General features: G+C 40.9%; 1 protein-coding gene across 2 annotated transcripts in view; it reads right to left on the bottom strand.

The window, feature by feature from the left end:
* Positions 1–13,334, bottom strand: part of IBTK (inhibitor of Bruton tyrosine kinase) — a 57,769-nt gene extending 44,435 nt beyond the window's left edge. Inside the window, exons 1-5 of one of the 2 annotated variants that reach the window (XM_039569119.1) lie at positions 13,139–13,334; positions 4,962–5,629; positions 1,580–1,676; positions 1,120–1,244; positions 165–275 (exon numbers count right to left, since the gene is read on the bottom strand). In XM_039569119.1, the coding sequence (XP_039425053.1) occupies positions 165–275; positions 1,120–1,244; positions 1,580–1,676; positions 4,962–5,285 (657 nt within the window). In that variant the 5' untranslated portion in view covers positions 5,286–5,629; positions 13,139–13,334. The remainder of the gene's footprint in view (positions 1–164; positions 276–1,119; positions 1,245–1,579; positions 1,677–4,961; positions 5,630–13,138) is intronic. The other variant, XM_039569118.1, reaches the window with a different exon arrangement.
* Positions 13,335–15,381: the final 2,047 nt, after the last annotated feature.

Raw genomic sequence — 15,381 nt, 5'->3', positions numbered from 1 at the left:
AGTTTTTCTATTACTTGGTGAGAAGCAAGGGCTTTGGTTTAAAATCAACAGCAAACTCATTTTGAAAGTACACTGATAGAAACTCTAATTCCCTTTTTAGACTTGCTGTTAGAAAGAAAAGAAACATCATGCTAGACTAAAAGAGATAACATAAAACTGCATACCAGGCATGTTTGTTCATCACCATGACCCAAGCGCCCTCCTTGTCCATGTCCACATGTATACACTTGACCTTTGTGGGAAAGGAACACAGAGTGGAATTTGCAGAGTACCACCTGAAAAAAGAGCAAAAAATGTATTGGGAAGAGGCAACATAGGACAAATTAATTTTCCTGGATAATCTGAAAACACCTAAGTACTTTGTGAAGAAATTCTGCTTTAATAAAGATATGTTCATGAAAATACAAGAAAGATACTGGTATTAAATCATAGGGCACACAAAATACTTGCTCTAAATATATTATGTACTGCCTTAACCTACTTGAAGAGATCAACAGTTTCAGTGTATTACAATAAGATCAAGCATGGCCCCACAGGCTAACAGAAACTCAAAAGATTGAGTTTTAAGGTCCACAATGCTGCCTCAGAAGTGCCAAAGAAAAACATGTTAAGACTGCAGCACAGATTGCCTGCCCTGAATGTTTGCTCCAGTTGTACTTCAAACTTTCAAGTATTCTCAAACTGAAGTCCCAAGAAGTTATCAGAAACAAAGGTACTGCTACAGGAAATGTGCTTAACAGCACATGCTGCTTTGAACACAAGATGAATTTTAATTCAACATGTACAAAACACATTTATTATTCCACTTCAGTTCAATACCGGAGTTGCACAGGAAGTCAGCAGCTCAAAACAGTTACAGAAGTATCAAGCTTCTGAACATATTTAATGATATAGAAGCCATATATCCAAAGCAAATCATATAAAAACCCCTGTTCTCCCCACTGAAACAGAGAACCACAATTTCATTAAAGGTGATTGGGATTGCAGGGAGGTAAGGAGGTGGGCAGAGAGCAGGCAGCAAAAACTGTTTTTTCCATGCAAATTTTCAACACTTGACAACTTCTTGGATACATTTTCCCCCTCACCAAGAAAGGTGCCTGCATAATACTTTAAGAATACCTGTTTGATATACACGCCATTCCGAGGAAAAAGGTCCACCAGTTCAGGATGATGTCTACCCTGTTGACCACCATGACCCAAAGTAAAATTTATATTGTTTCCCCAGGTATAGACTTCTGTGGGATCTGTAATGAAAAAGATCCTCCCTGAAGCTTGCAAATTTACCAGTATTGTGCACATTGACTTCAAAAAACAACAAGATAGTTGTTTCTATCTAAAAACTGAAAAGCTTTTTTTTACCTAAAACTGAACTTTAAAAACATTTAATATTGTAAGATAAGGTGCCATGACAAAATATTCTAATAATATTGTACAGATGATCAACATTAGCATCAGGCATCTCACAATTTATGAAGTCCCAAGTAAAACCAGAAAATATTGCATACACTGGTACATACATTAATACATTGTTGAAAGAGATCTCACTGCAAAATACAAATTAGACTATTTTATTTCTTACCGGTTTTCTTGAACACCACATGGATAGGCCTATCTTTCATCACAAGATCCAGGGCTGATAAGCCTTCTTTATCCTGAACATACAGACTAACGCCATGCTGAAAGAGGAGAGGAGAAGAACTGAAGTTAATTTTAACTGCACGGTTTGAAGTAAACCAGGTAAACCTTTAAGGACCAAAACACATCTTTAACTGAAGTTTAATACTGATAAAAGAAAATCTTCAGATTTAAGTAAACTGTAAGCAAATCTAAAAAAAAAAACCACTGCAAATCTGTTCTGCCATGTATACATCTTGTTGATCTATTAACACGGATTTTATTGTCTCAACACTGACTGTGTAACAAAAATGTAACCAGCGAAACACAAAGGAAACAGATGTGAAGATAAAGCACTGACATCTAGGACTGGCAAGCATTCACCAAAAATGAATTTACCAGCTTCGAAGGACTTATTTTCTTAAACTGGCATTTTACAGAATCACAGCTAGGCAAGTGAGAAAATAAAACTACTATTACTTTGAAAACAATCAAAGAACAGAGTTTCACACTTGCTGAGAAAAGGCAAGAGGACACAAACAGCAAGGAAAGAGAGCACTTGGAAAGATTCAGAGGCACAAAGCATGAATAGGTCATTCTTTTAGAACTTAGAAAGACACAGACAATCTCTGTAAATACCATTTTCTCAATACAAAACAGTGCTGCTACAGCAGCATTGGTTTTAGGGAGGAAGTCAAGCGTCATCAATCATTTCCCTAAAGGGAAGAACTCCAGATGTCCTCAAATAGAACCTAATGGCTAATACAGCTGTACCTGTGTACCTGAGTTCATGGCTAATACAAAGCAAAACCTTACAGAACCTCACACTTAAGAGGTAAACACATAAAATGCAACAACTTTCTTTGGAAAAACACTCGCCAGAAGAACAACATACATTCCCCAAATTATAAAGACAACCCCAGTGCAACAGGTCTGGGATTAAATCACCACATAACAGAAAAGACTGAGCTATTTTTACGACTTAACAGATAGCTGGATATTCTTCACCTTGGAAGTCATTTAAAATATTCACAAGCAGACAGAGGCTGCAGGGATATTCACGTGGTCTGAATTTGTGAAAACAAACTCCAACTGCTGAGCTGCAAATCTTGTAGTTAGATACAGTCTGAGAATAAGCCAAGACCGCCTCCAGCCCACAGAAGTCCATCATCCATGCTAGTTTAGGACCCCAGGGGCCGATTCTGGGGCTAGTACTGTTTAACATCTTGATTAACAACCTGGATGATAGGCTAGAGTGCTGCTCCCTCAGCAAACGTGATGATACAAGACCAGGAGGAGTGGCTGATAAGTCAGAGGGTTGTGCTGACATTCAAAGGGACTTTGACAGGCTGGAACAACGGGCTGAGAGGAGCCACATAAAGTTCAACAAAGGGAAATGCAAATCCTGGCCCTGGGGAGGAACAACCTGGTGAACTGGTACAGCTGGAAGCTGAATGACTAGAAAGCACCTTAGTGGAAAAGGACTTAGGGCTTCTTGTAGACCATCAGATGACCACAAGCCAGCAAGCTCAGAGTTAAGAATGGTGAAAGCATCCAAGGCTGCAGGTGGGAGTGTTGCCAGCAAGCATTACTCAGCACTGGCAAGCCACAGCTGGAGTGCTGGGTTCAGGTCTGGACTCCCAGACAGATATGGACATACAGGAGCAAGTTCAGCAAAAGACCATGAAAATAATGACTGGGGAATCTGACATTCAAAGAGAAGACGAGAGAGCTGGGATGCTTAGCCTAGAGAAGGTTTGGTATGGGGCAGGGGGACAGCATGCCTTATCATGCATAATAAATACCTGACTGGAGGAGGTGAAGCATTGGGATCACAGCGATACCCAGGGACAGAAAACGTGGCAATGGGCACAAACCAACATATAAGAAATTCTGTTTAAATCTAAACCACATTTTTACTGCACTGATAGTAAAACACTGGAACAGAGATGTTTGATGATCTGCTCAAAATCCAACTGGACACAGTCCTGGGCAACCTGCTCTAGCTGACCTTGCCTGAGCATGGGGGCTGGACTAAACAACCTTCAGAGACCTCTTTCTAGCTCAGCTATTTCATAATTATATTCTATAACCAGTTCCTGTTGTTCTTAATACCTTAAGAACATATCCTCTTTATAACGCAGTACAGCAGACAGACTTCAGTTAAGGAACAGGAACAGAGAGCACCCTCAATGAGCTGGGTTTTTTCTGCTTCTTAGAAGAGTATCAGCAGAGCTGGCTAGCAAAAACTCTCATTCACTTTATGTAACTGACACTGGGGAAAAGTAAAAGACATCAGGGAAAACCTGTACAGGCCTCCTGTAAGCAAATATCAAAGATACAGACACACACACATGCACTAGAGGACAGAATACTTTTTCATGTATCTTGTACACAGTTTCCAGTTTTCTAGAGAACAGACTCATATGTACAATGCTTATAAAAACATCTACTTTTGTCAAGTTTAATGAAAAAATCCCACTATGTAAGGGCATAGTACATGAAATACATATTTAACAGTTATCAGACCTCCAAGAGTTAAAAAATACTGGATCCACCATCTTTTTGCTTAAAGTCTTGCAGAAAGCAGAGAGTTATGTCTACAACTGGCTAGTCACCGTAATTTTAAAAGACTGGATTCAAAATGGAAAATCCTCTGCCTTAAAAGGTCTGTTTTTAAACAACCCTTAACCACAAATATTTCATTTTCTCACATGGTTAGAGACCCTGAATATCTCAAACAAACATCTCTTCCCTTTGCTGTACTTGAGAAAGGAGGAACAGCAGGAAGATCAATCAAAATTATATACAACTTGCTAAGATGGGAAGAAATAGCTATTTTAAGAAAGGAATAAAGGGAACTGAGAAAAAGCTGTGGTTTAAAATACTAATGAAATGGAAATTCACTTAACAGAATACTCCATATCTTGAATTGCTTATCTCTTAAATGTAAGATTAATTTCTAATTGTAACTCCATTTAATCTTCCCTTATGTTCTCTAACATCAATTGATATAATCACTGCAGAGTCTATTTTCAGAGTATCTTTAGTCTGATCACTCTCTACTTTTAAGATCCTGAGCCTGATATCATCCACACAAGCAAGTCTTCAAGGAAGCCCACAATTAATCAGGGATCCTTACTCAGTGCTGATCTCTGCATGGGCAAAGGCAGACATCTGTATGAACAGAGACAACCTTCAAGTAAATTAAGGCACTGCAATCTAAACACAGCATTAAGATAACCCTCAAGAGGCTTTCAGTCGAGTTTAAAAACACACTTTTACATAATCAATACAACTCTAAAAATTGTAGATGCCAAGGAAAACTACAGCTGCAAATCACTCACCTTCAGCAATGACAAAACACAATCAATGTATCCATAAAATATACTTCTGTGCAGAGCTGTCCATCCAGACTCTTTGTCTTTCGCCAAGAGATCCACTCCTTTGGTCTCAGCCAACCAGTCTAGCACACCTTTTTTGCCACAAGACGAAGCAAGATGTATAACGTTTCTACCAAAGGCATCTTTGATAGTTGCAGCATTGTAGCAGTAAGAAGAGAGAAAGGCCTTGATCTGGCCTTCACTTCCCCTGGTGACTACAGAAATAACATCCAAAGCATGCTGTAGAGATCGACACTTTGAAGTGCACTCTGGCATGTAAGAACTCATCTTCACTTCTAAAGCTGCTCTTCTCCTTAAGGGGAACAACCCTTAAGTGTATCAAGGCACTCCAATTCAGTACACAGCACAGTGCCTTAGAAAAATTGTAATTCCAAGGATGTAAATCCAAGTTTATTGAGCTGCCATTAGAAATCTTTGTACTGTTATGTTTGGCACTTGATCCAAATAAATACTTATAAATATATATTTTTAGAAGTCTTATTTCACCATCTTATATAACAAATATTCTTGTCCGTAGAAAATTCCAAAAGTGAACTACCTCTAGCGTGCAGAGGGGGATTCCCCCTCCACACCACCTTATTCTTCTAAAACTCCATAATTGCAAGGGAGACCTGAAAGAGAACAAACCAGAACAGATTAGTAAACAAAACCACTTTTCCCCAGCAACTATACCGATTTAACTGCATATCAAACCAGCAAGTACAGGACAAGACAATGTGACAAGGGCTGACTGACCTGCCCATGCCATCTGAGCTTATACTCAGACATTCAGTCAGCTTAAAAAAGCTTTACTCCCTTCCCCACCCCAGCCTCCAAAGGCACCTCCTACCTTTCTTTGACATAAATTGCTTAGGCTACAAGGTATAACCTAGATCCAAAAAAGTTTCCTTTCCCAAGCTCAGGGTTCTCAGGACCCCAACTGTTTAGTGTCTAGCTGTATCATTACTTTGTGATCAGAAAGCAAGAACTGAACTAAAAGACTGAGCGAGGGGGAAGCCATCCACCAAAAAATGCCCCCAGCTGTTGAGCACACCTTGGCTAACAGAGGCATTGTTAGTAATATCCAGAAGGAAGGAGGGACCACCAGTCTTTACAGCCACTGCAATAGAAGAATTATGTCCTACTTTCTCTTCCCTGGCCCGAATGTCTACCCATGTCCCTACTAATTCTGTTCTGCAGAATCAACAGGAAGGATCCTCTCCACCACTCCCAGAGCTGCTCACAAAGGTGGGAGGGAGGACGGCATCAAAGCAAACAAAAGCAGCTTGTACAAGAGACATGAATTCAGGCTGTTAGCACCCATGCAGGGCTAAGGTCTAAAGCTCCTGAAACAGGCAAAGGGAAATGAAGGTCTAAGTTGAAGAGGTAAAGGAAGAAGAAGGAAAAGGAAGCAAAAAATAAAATTCTTCGTGAAAGTATATTCATAGTCTGGGGCGTACAGCACTTCTGCTTAGCTTGTATACTTATCTTCAGCATATCCATCTTTCTCTGGCATCCCTTTTCTCAGAAGTAAAGGAGGCCTGACAGAAGCACTCACCTAGCCTACGAAATGTGTGCAGTTATAGTCAGAATTGTCACAAGAAGTGCAGACTGCAGTATAAAAATCACACATAAACCCAGAAAACAGAAGAAGTGAACTACATAAGTCACTACATACAACACTAATTTAGTGTGAACTGCTAGTAAGTCCCCCAAAAAACTCACACTTCAGTCTCCCAGATGTTTCAAAGTGAGTGAAACAGTATTCAGTTCATGTTTTTGTTCACTGTGCAAAACGTAAGTTAAAGTTGTTCTACCCATGAGTAAAATACTCCAAGAAAAGCTAAACAATTCCATCCTGAAAGACAAAGAAATAAAACTAAAAATGTTACCAAACCCTCAGAGTGGGAAATGGGGGAGAAGGGGGGGTTAAGACAGGGACACACAACAAAAAAACCCAACAAAACAAAACTCCTCCACCCTACTCAGCTTAGCAGTCATTATAAATGTTCACACCCTACTCCTTGACCCCAGCCTCATGGAAAAAGCCTGTTGAGCTTAGCTTCCATTGCTTTTCAGCCACTGAATGTATAATCATATTTTCTTAATATCTCTATTTGCAAAGACACATCAGAAAAATATGCTTTTATTTGAAAAAAGAAATCCCAGTCCTCCTCCTGTTTCAAGAATTATCATCAAGATTTCCATAAAGCTGCAAGCAATCAGTTTAGAGCAAACATTAGTAATGGAATCTAAACTTTCCAGAAAAAAAAAATTCCAATCCAAGACTATTCATTCAAATATCTCATAACACAGCTTTCAACAATTACTTTTCCACCTCATTCAGAAGGGTTAAAATACTCAGAATGCAAATCTACAGATCAGAAATTGTTCAGTGCATACCTTCAAAGCAACTTTGAAGAGCAGGAAACTGAAGTAGAAAAAAAAAAAGCATTTTTATTCACTACAATTTAGTCCCTCATCCCTGACCAGGGCTAACATTCAGAAATCTTTCTGAGACTAGAACTGACCACAACTGTTCAGCCTACATTTGTCACAGCAAGCTTCAGTACACTCCATGGGGCATTTTCCAAACAACATACAAACTTCTGGAGTAAAACAAGAAATTTATCATATATGGGTGTGGACAGGTTTGAAAAAGAGCTCTGATTTCAAGAACAAAGGCTGACTTGTTGCTCCAATAAATCAAAGTGTGATAGGTAACTATTAGCGCACTCAGACTGCCAATGCATCAAACACCTTTTTAAAACTAATTTTAAAAAATTTAAATTAAAAATTTTAAAAATCTAATTTTTAAAAAAACCCAAATATTTGGAGATCTACAGGAAAAATTTATCAGATTTCATCAATATGACACTAGGCAATAAAATTATGTTGTGTAAGAAGCAAAAATTGTATGCATGCCTTGTAAAGCACATCTTAAATATAGCACATTGTTTAAACACTACTATTAGTGCTACACGGAAAAAAAAGGTAAAAATAAAAAGAACATTAAGAAAAATCACTCAGGGGAGACAAAATAAGGTTGACTAATCTGTTAGATAAACTGGTATGAAATGGCACCACCACCCAAGGAAGCAGTCCTGCTGTCCCCTGTGCCATACCTTCCTTTGTGCAGATACACACCTATCTAAGGCACTGAATTGCATCAGAAGATTATCCAGAAGGAAGCAAATCCTGAGACTTGTGTCATTACAGGAAAGGAACAGAGAGGCTAGAGAAAAACTCATTGAAAGCACCTGAGCTCTAGCCCGATCAAACACCAAAACAGCATGATAACAAATCAAACATTAAAAGAATAACAAGTCTGCTACTAGACAGAAATACAAGCCTGCCTGCCTTCCTCACACTAACTCCATCACAGTGACATTTACTGCAGCTATGTGAAACCTGACTCTGCTGAATTATTTCTTTATAAGTCATTCCAACCCAGCCTTTCTTTACTCTAAACATTACAAGACTAGATACTATATTAGTATATTGATATATACACCTTGAGCTTAAGGCAGAAGGCTGTAGATCAAGTTTTCACCTCTTCACAATTAAGACTGTCAGGCTGGTAACAAACCCTGTCACATTATAACAATATCTGAAAGAGGGCGGTAATCAGATCGGGCTGTTATACAAAGGAAGTCCTCATGAGACACCTTAAAACTTTCAAATTCTGAATTGAAGTTCAGGTCTGTGTGAAAACCTTTCTGCTGCCAAATGCTTACTTCTAGTATATGAAGTCCCAGCTGAAGAGTGAGCACCTAAAACAAGCACAAAACAGGAAGCACCAGCATTTTTTAAACTTTGAATTAAGATGATCTAGAACAGAGTGCCCTTTTGATTATGTGTTTACACTTTTATTTGCAGATATTTCTGTAGCCTTCTCTAGAACAAATCACATTCATGTTATAACATCAGGGTCTTCCTAATGTAATAATTAAGAGACATAAGCTAAATAAGGCTACAATATTTTTAACACTTTTATGATACAGTAGGTATTACCTGGAATCCAATCTATTTTTAAAAATTCATTCCTAATTAACCTTTTATTATAGAAAAAAAAAAACAAAAAATGAAAGAATTGGAGCAGTGTTCAGAGTATCCCAAAGATATTTTATTTCAGCAGCAAGTGGGTTTCTAACCCTCAGAGACATGAGCTATCTATTATACATGTTCACAGCCCAGGAAAATTTAAAAGATTGCAACCAATTTGGAAGCAATTCTTTAGTAGCAAGAAAGTGTTTGTGGTATCTTGCCTCCTGCAAATGGGTAGGTAGAGCTGTCTCACTCAGCTCTCCCCCTCAGAGAAGGCAAAGCATCACTGCACCAGAGCTGTCAGACACCCTCCAAGGAGTGTCTGATGTGTCATCTGACCGTAAGGAGGCAGAACTCCTACAGCTGAAAAAGCAGCTCTCTGCCTACTGTGGTTGCCTCAAAAATCTGTTTCTCTTAAGAAGTCATTACAAAAATCAAAGCTGTCACACCTCTCCTGAGTATGAAGTGAACAAAGATTCTACAAATACTTTGGTGACTAAGGATGATGGTGATAGATTTCATTTCCTGCAAACAGCAGACGGTAGACATGAAATCTCAACATTTGGGAAAAATGAAGCCTCCCACTGTGAAGTTCCAGAAACCTCTCTGTCTATCATATTCGCTACCAATGCATTCCCAATTTCCTCTTTTTCTAGAAAGTATTACCACAGAGATTGTGTTTTCTTGGCTCAGAGGTACAAGGAAACAACAACCAACCCTCACCTCATGGTTGGCAGTGTCAATGTAAGTTTCTGGCATCCAGCCTGATTTGATACTAGAACTCCCATCTGTGGTCCTTCCAATTCTTCCTGATGAACGCCTATACTCGGGTATTAGATCTACCAAAACCTGGCTAACATGGATGTGGATACTGGTACCAAGACAGTGGCTAGCAGCTGCTGTTGTGGCTTTTTTCATTTAATACAGACAATGGTCTTATATGCAAATGAAAGAGAATACAGTAGAGATTCAGCTGCTCAGAATTCAGTGCCACTCAAAGGCAGGTTGCTGGGTTTGCATCTTCAATGTGCACTGCATTAAAGTAACTCAATTGTCAAATTAGTCACATGGCCCTGAAACCCATCCTCAGGCTGCTTTACTAAAAACATAATTCTCAAGACCTTGAAATAGGCATAACTTCATTCCATTCACTGCTTTTCTATTGGGCTTTATTAAATTATTTTTAAGTGTTACTAATTTCCCTAAATACCAGTTGCATCTAAAATGCACATGGTAAAAAATGACCTAGCTCCCCTAATTTGGCTCTCCTAAAACAGAACTAAGTAATGGTTTCTATTTTCCATATCAAAGAAGCCTAGAGCTTTCCTTGTCAATTCTAACAACATTCCTTTTAAAAAAGAATAAGTAAAAACATTATAGCTTTTCTGAAGGTACTGAATTAATTTCCTTTTCACTTTGATAATAAGTTGCTAAGGGAAGTGAAAGATGACTGGCAACGCCATACATTTCAGGAAGTCCATCCTTATAAGGGTATTGCAACATCTTAAATATTTCCAGTGTGGAATGGAAGGGGGTTGTTTTTTAAACAAGCATGCTGACATTTCTCCACATTGGTCCATTCACATTTGTTTCATAACATCACAAAAGACCTGTAACCATAACAGCACAGAAAATCCTGAAAATATTTGTACCCAAAGCAAACTTCACTACACAGACTACTTGATTAGTAAACTAATAAAAAAAGGCTTACAGAACTAAAGGCATGGGAATTTGCTATCATGTTACCACTTTTCCAAGACTTTCTGCTAACTATAGTCTTACCTAAAAGCAACTTTCACTAATACGTATTAAAGTAACAGTTTAGAATCTGACAAAAGTGACTAGAAAATTGAGGGTAGCAAAAAAACAGGCTTAGCACTGGCATTTAGCAAGATATCCTCAAGGAGACACAGATGAATTCCTAGATAAACAAAGCAAGTACACCGTTCAGGTACAGGTAGCACATTGTCCTAGCCTTTAAAGAACAGTTAGATTACTAATTCCTACTCAAATTACATATCCACAGATAGTTTAACCTGTTCAGAAATTCCTTGTACATTTGTTGAAGAATGGGCAAAAATCTAGGTTTTCCAATCCCTTGAACAGCAAATATATTTTATGGGGAGAAAAGTGATTGAATGTACAAGGAAAAACAGGTAAATCTAAGCTATGCAGTAGGTAAGAGTGGTTTAGCAGTCTGAAATTCCCATATAGAAACCTTTAAAAAAAGCAGCTTCTTGACTATATAACAGGAGCATTGCAACATGAGACACAAAAAACAAGGGTTCTGCTCTTCTCAATGCACAAAACATCAGGTAGAGTCCTGCTTCTAGCTCAGACGGCAAGCTCTAAGAGAAGCAAGTAAGCAAGAGAAAAACTTGGAAAGAGACACTGGGATTCAGAATATTTATGGAACAACCCCTGAGTACAAGCAAATTGGATCTCTTTTCTCCTTCAGCTGTGGCTTCAGCAGACCCCCCAGAGCCTTTGAATAAGGCGTCTGTTACAGAAAGAAGAAAAATCAAAATTCCAGTCCATTTTACTCCTGACAGTGGGCAAAGTAGTCATTCGTTCAAATTTCATAAAAGATTCAGATTATAGGTCAGGAAGGATTTTCAAATGACAAATTGAATGCACATGAGGCTCTCAAAACAGGCTAGAGAGCAAGCAAAATGCTCAAGTTATAAATAAATGTCACCTACCCAGAAGCAAAGCTACGAAGGAAAACCAACTTGCTTTGGAAGACACCACATTCCACCATGCCCACTATGTCCCTTGGGCCATGGTAGATCCAAGCTGCTTCATTTACTGGGCTGGGGCCTCCATGCCACCACTTGGCACAGGTACACCCCAGCACAAGTGACCTTTAGAGGCTCTCTCCAGATTTCCTATAACTTCCTCCTCTGCAGTGACAACAGCATAATCCTTATCAGAATGAGACATTCAGCGATTGAACAACTCTAATTCAGCTGCTCCTAGCTGAGCTAAGCAGCACTGCCAATTAAAGGCTGACACGTCTGTCAAAAAAAAGACCAAAGTACCATTGGTAGCTAAATTCAGCTACAAACGTCAGAGCGCATCTATTAGTTGGGAATCATAGTACATAAACAGTAAAGTGCAAAATACTGTGCTCAGCTCATCTAGAAATACTGAGGACTACTTCTGTTTAATAACTTAATACTGTTTAAAAAAATTAGAACATAAAGCAGTATAGACAGAAGTACAGTGAGTGCAGCTACAGTCACTTCCACAACCCATCAGGATCTTGCTATAGGCTTTATTGAAACAGAAAATGCTGAAGGGAAGTCAAACACAACAAACCACAAGTGTGCTCTAGAATTTCACCACACTTCAAATTTTATCCGATAAATCCATCAAGGACTTTTCCATCTTGGGAAAAACTGACATTTTTGAATTAACTGTGAACTTCTGGTACAGTTTTATTATAGACTACCCACACCAGATGTTGGTGGGCGATTACTCTTTTTTGTAAACCACAAGCTGTGATCTATTTCCACGAAGACAAGCAACTACACTGACCACATAACCAAAAAAAGAGTTGTATTTCGCCTAGGAAGACTGCATGGAAGTATCCTTTTAAGATAGTTGCGAGACCTCGGCTCTCCAGTGCTTACGCTGCTGGTCTAATCCAGCAGCACTGTGAGCTGCTACCAAAACCAAGCAAGTATCACCAAGAAGGCGAGAAACACGACAAGCTTTCCCTGAATCCACATCTAAGGAAACCTGTCAAGAGGCTGCGGCCAGTGTCAAGGCGGGGGAAGGTCTGAAGTGCTTCAGGGAGCCAGACAGACGCCAGGGGGAGGCAGAGGGGCAAGGGGCTACTCTGACTCCCACCACACCAGTCCACGTAGCCAGGGAGCGACGAGCGACACAAGAGACTTATTGACACAGGCGGCCGAGACACGAAGCCGCTCCCCTCCCATCCTACGTGGCCGGCTGCCCTTTACACTCCGTGGCTGCCTTGCCCGGAGCTCTCCCCATTCCTTCAAGCCCCGCCGCCGCCGTCCCGACCCCTCCGACAGGACCCGTCCCCCGAGCGGCTCCCCCGCCGGACGCACCGGCCCGCCCCTCACCAGTCGCTAGATGAATGGGCTCGGGCGGGCAGGGCGGGACGCGCGCTGGGCAGCGCGGGGGCTCATCGTCAGTGACTCCGGGGCAGGGGCTGGGCCAGGCTGCGGCTGCTACGGCTGCGGCTGCTACCGCGACGGCTGCGCCGGCGACAGCGACAGGCGGCAGGCGGGGCCCGCGGCTCTCAGCGGGGCGCACCGACAGCGGCCGCCGCACCCACGAAGAAGCGAGACACCGATTGGCCGGGGCGCCGCGCACCTCGCGCGCCGATTGGCTGCGGCTGGCGCCTCGGCCCCGCCCCCCGCGGCTGGGCCCCGATTGACTGACAGGCGGGGTCAGGGGGGCGAGGGGGCGGGGCCGGGGCGGGTGTTGGTGGAGGTGCCGGGGTTGAACGAAGGCGGCCGGCGGGGCGCGGGGCTGTGGGCGGGGGTAGGGGTCGTCGTGTCGGGCAAAGGAAGGGGCTGGAGTTAAGGGGAGAGCAGGGAAGCGGGGAGAGCTGAGGGCCTCCTTCTGGCACTGTGTCTTGCAGCGAAGAATGGGGATGGGTTTCTGGCAAGTTAACGCCTCCCTCCGGGAGGACTCGAAAGCAAGTAGTTAAATAACCGGCCTATAGGTCCGCTCAAAATAATGGAGAGAAAGGATGGAAAAGGCTGTGCCGATTCAGACTCTGTTAAGCCACTGCACTTTCTCTGACAGAGCAAGTGGTCTAATTTACCAGATACAGCTTGGTTTTTTGTGGGGCTTTTGGCACCGTCCCAGGGCAGTCTTGTAAGCAAGCCTGCTGTGTGCACAAGGATTTGCACACTTGCTCTTGTAACTACCTGCGGTTCACTTCATGGGGGCTCGGTTCTTCTTGGTGGATGTCTTAGATGATGCAATAGGTGGCACAGATTACAAATTTGGAACAGGATTAGGGTGTACTGTTTTAGGGCAGGAAACTGCAACCAAGACAAGCAGTATCCAACGTAAAATATAGAGTAAAACAAACACACATCACCTTTTTAAAAAAATTTAAAAATTGATACATTTTTTCCAAGAAATATGTAATTGATCTATTAATGTAATGGCTAGAGTTCCTATATGTTTTTTAAAGCCACAGTTTTATCCCATGTAGTGTGAGCATTATGACCTCAAAACAGCCTAGCTATTTTTAAAATCATAAAACAGTTGAAAAAACAGTTATGCATGTTCTTCAGCAGCAGTTCCGTTTGGGAAAGATTCGGTATAAATTGTATGTAGGGGAATCTCAAGCATTTTTACCTATGCCATCTGACTGTTAGTGTGAACTATGCAATCTGCTGTCTGATTTTCTCTGTATAAACATTTAGTTTGCCAGCAGTCATTCACCATTGTAACTAAACCTGCAAGCTACTTGAAATTTATTTATGAGTTATTTTCGTAGTGATAGTTTCTTAGTGCTTCAGTCACAAGTCGAGGTTGGAGGTGGCCTTGCTCCAAGTATGCTGCCAGCTGGCCTAAGAACAGAGATGACCATCTGGGGAGATAAGAAGGTCCAAACACAGCTGAAGTCAGTCGTAAGCAATGCTTTGTTGCACAATAACAAATCCAAGTGAATACCCTGGGCAGGCATCCTTTGGAGCAGTAAAGAGCATGGTAGAAAGATGAAGAGGCTTGAAGTAGAATAAGGTCTAAGATTCTATATGAGAAGGATAATTTCTGGAAACTGGACTGCCCCTCAGGTCTTTCATAATAAATACTGCTGTAAAGAATAGAAAGCTACAGCAAGGGACACAGAAAAGTGGGAAAATAACAGCGTCATGAATAGGACCCGATAGAGTCCAAGTCAGACAAAACCTTGACAGAATAACCTAACACTTTTAGCAATGGTTCTCTATGCAAGAATTTTGTCCTCTTTGCAAGACTTTTAATATTATATTTACGGAAAAATAAGTTATTAGTTACTTTGGCTATTGTTTAGGTTCCTCTAATTGACCCCCGCTTACAGGTCAGTAATAAAAATTCCTGCTATCTTGTACTGCCTCTGCAAAAGCAGCAGCAAATTAGTGAACACCATTCACAGAACCAGGATGATACAGCTTGATTTGCAGAGCTATGTTGAGGTGATAAAGTAGTACTGTAAAACAAAAGTAGCTCAAACAGGTTAACTTGAGCCTCTGTTTAAATTACTTGTTTTGGTTTGGGTTTTTCTGCTGTGGAAAATTACAACACTGTTGCAGAAAAATATACTATTTTAAGCCTTTCGGAAGAAATTACAGGATGTGGAGAT

Source organism: Corvus cornix, chromosome 3 (assembly GCF_000738735.6).
Source record: "Corvus cornix cornix isolate S_Up_H32 chromosome 3, ASM73873v5, whole genome shotgun sequence".
NCBI classification, from domain to species: Eukaryota; Metazoa; Chordata; class Aves; order Passeriformes; family Corvidae; genus Corvus; species Corvus cornix.
This window is presented reverse-complemented; position numbering and strand designations above follow the sequence as displayed.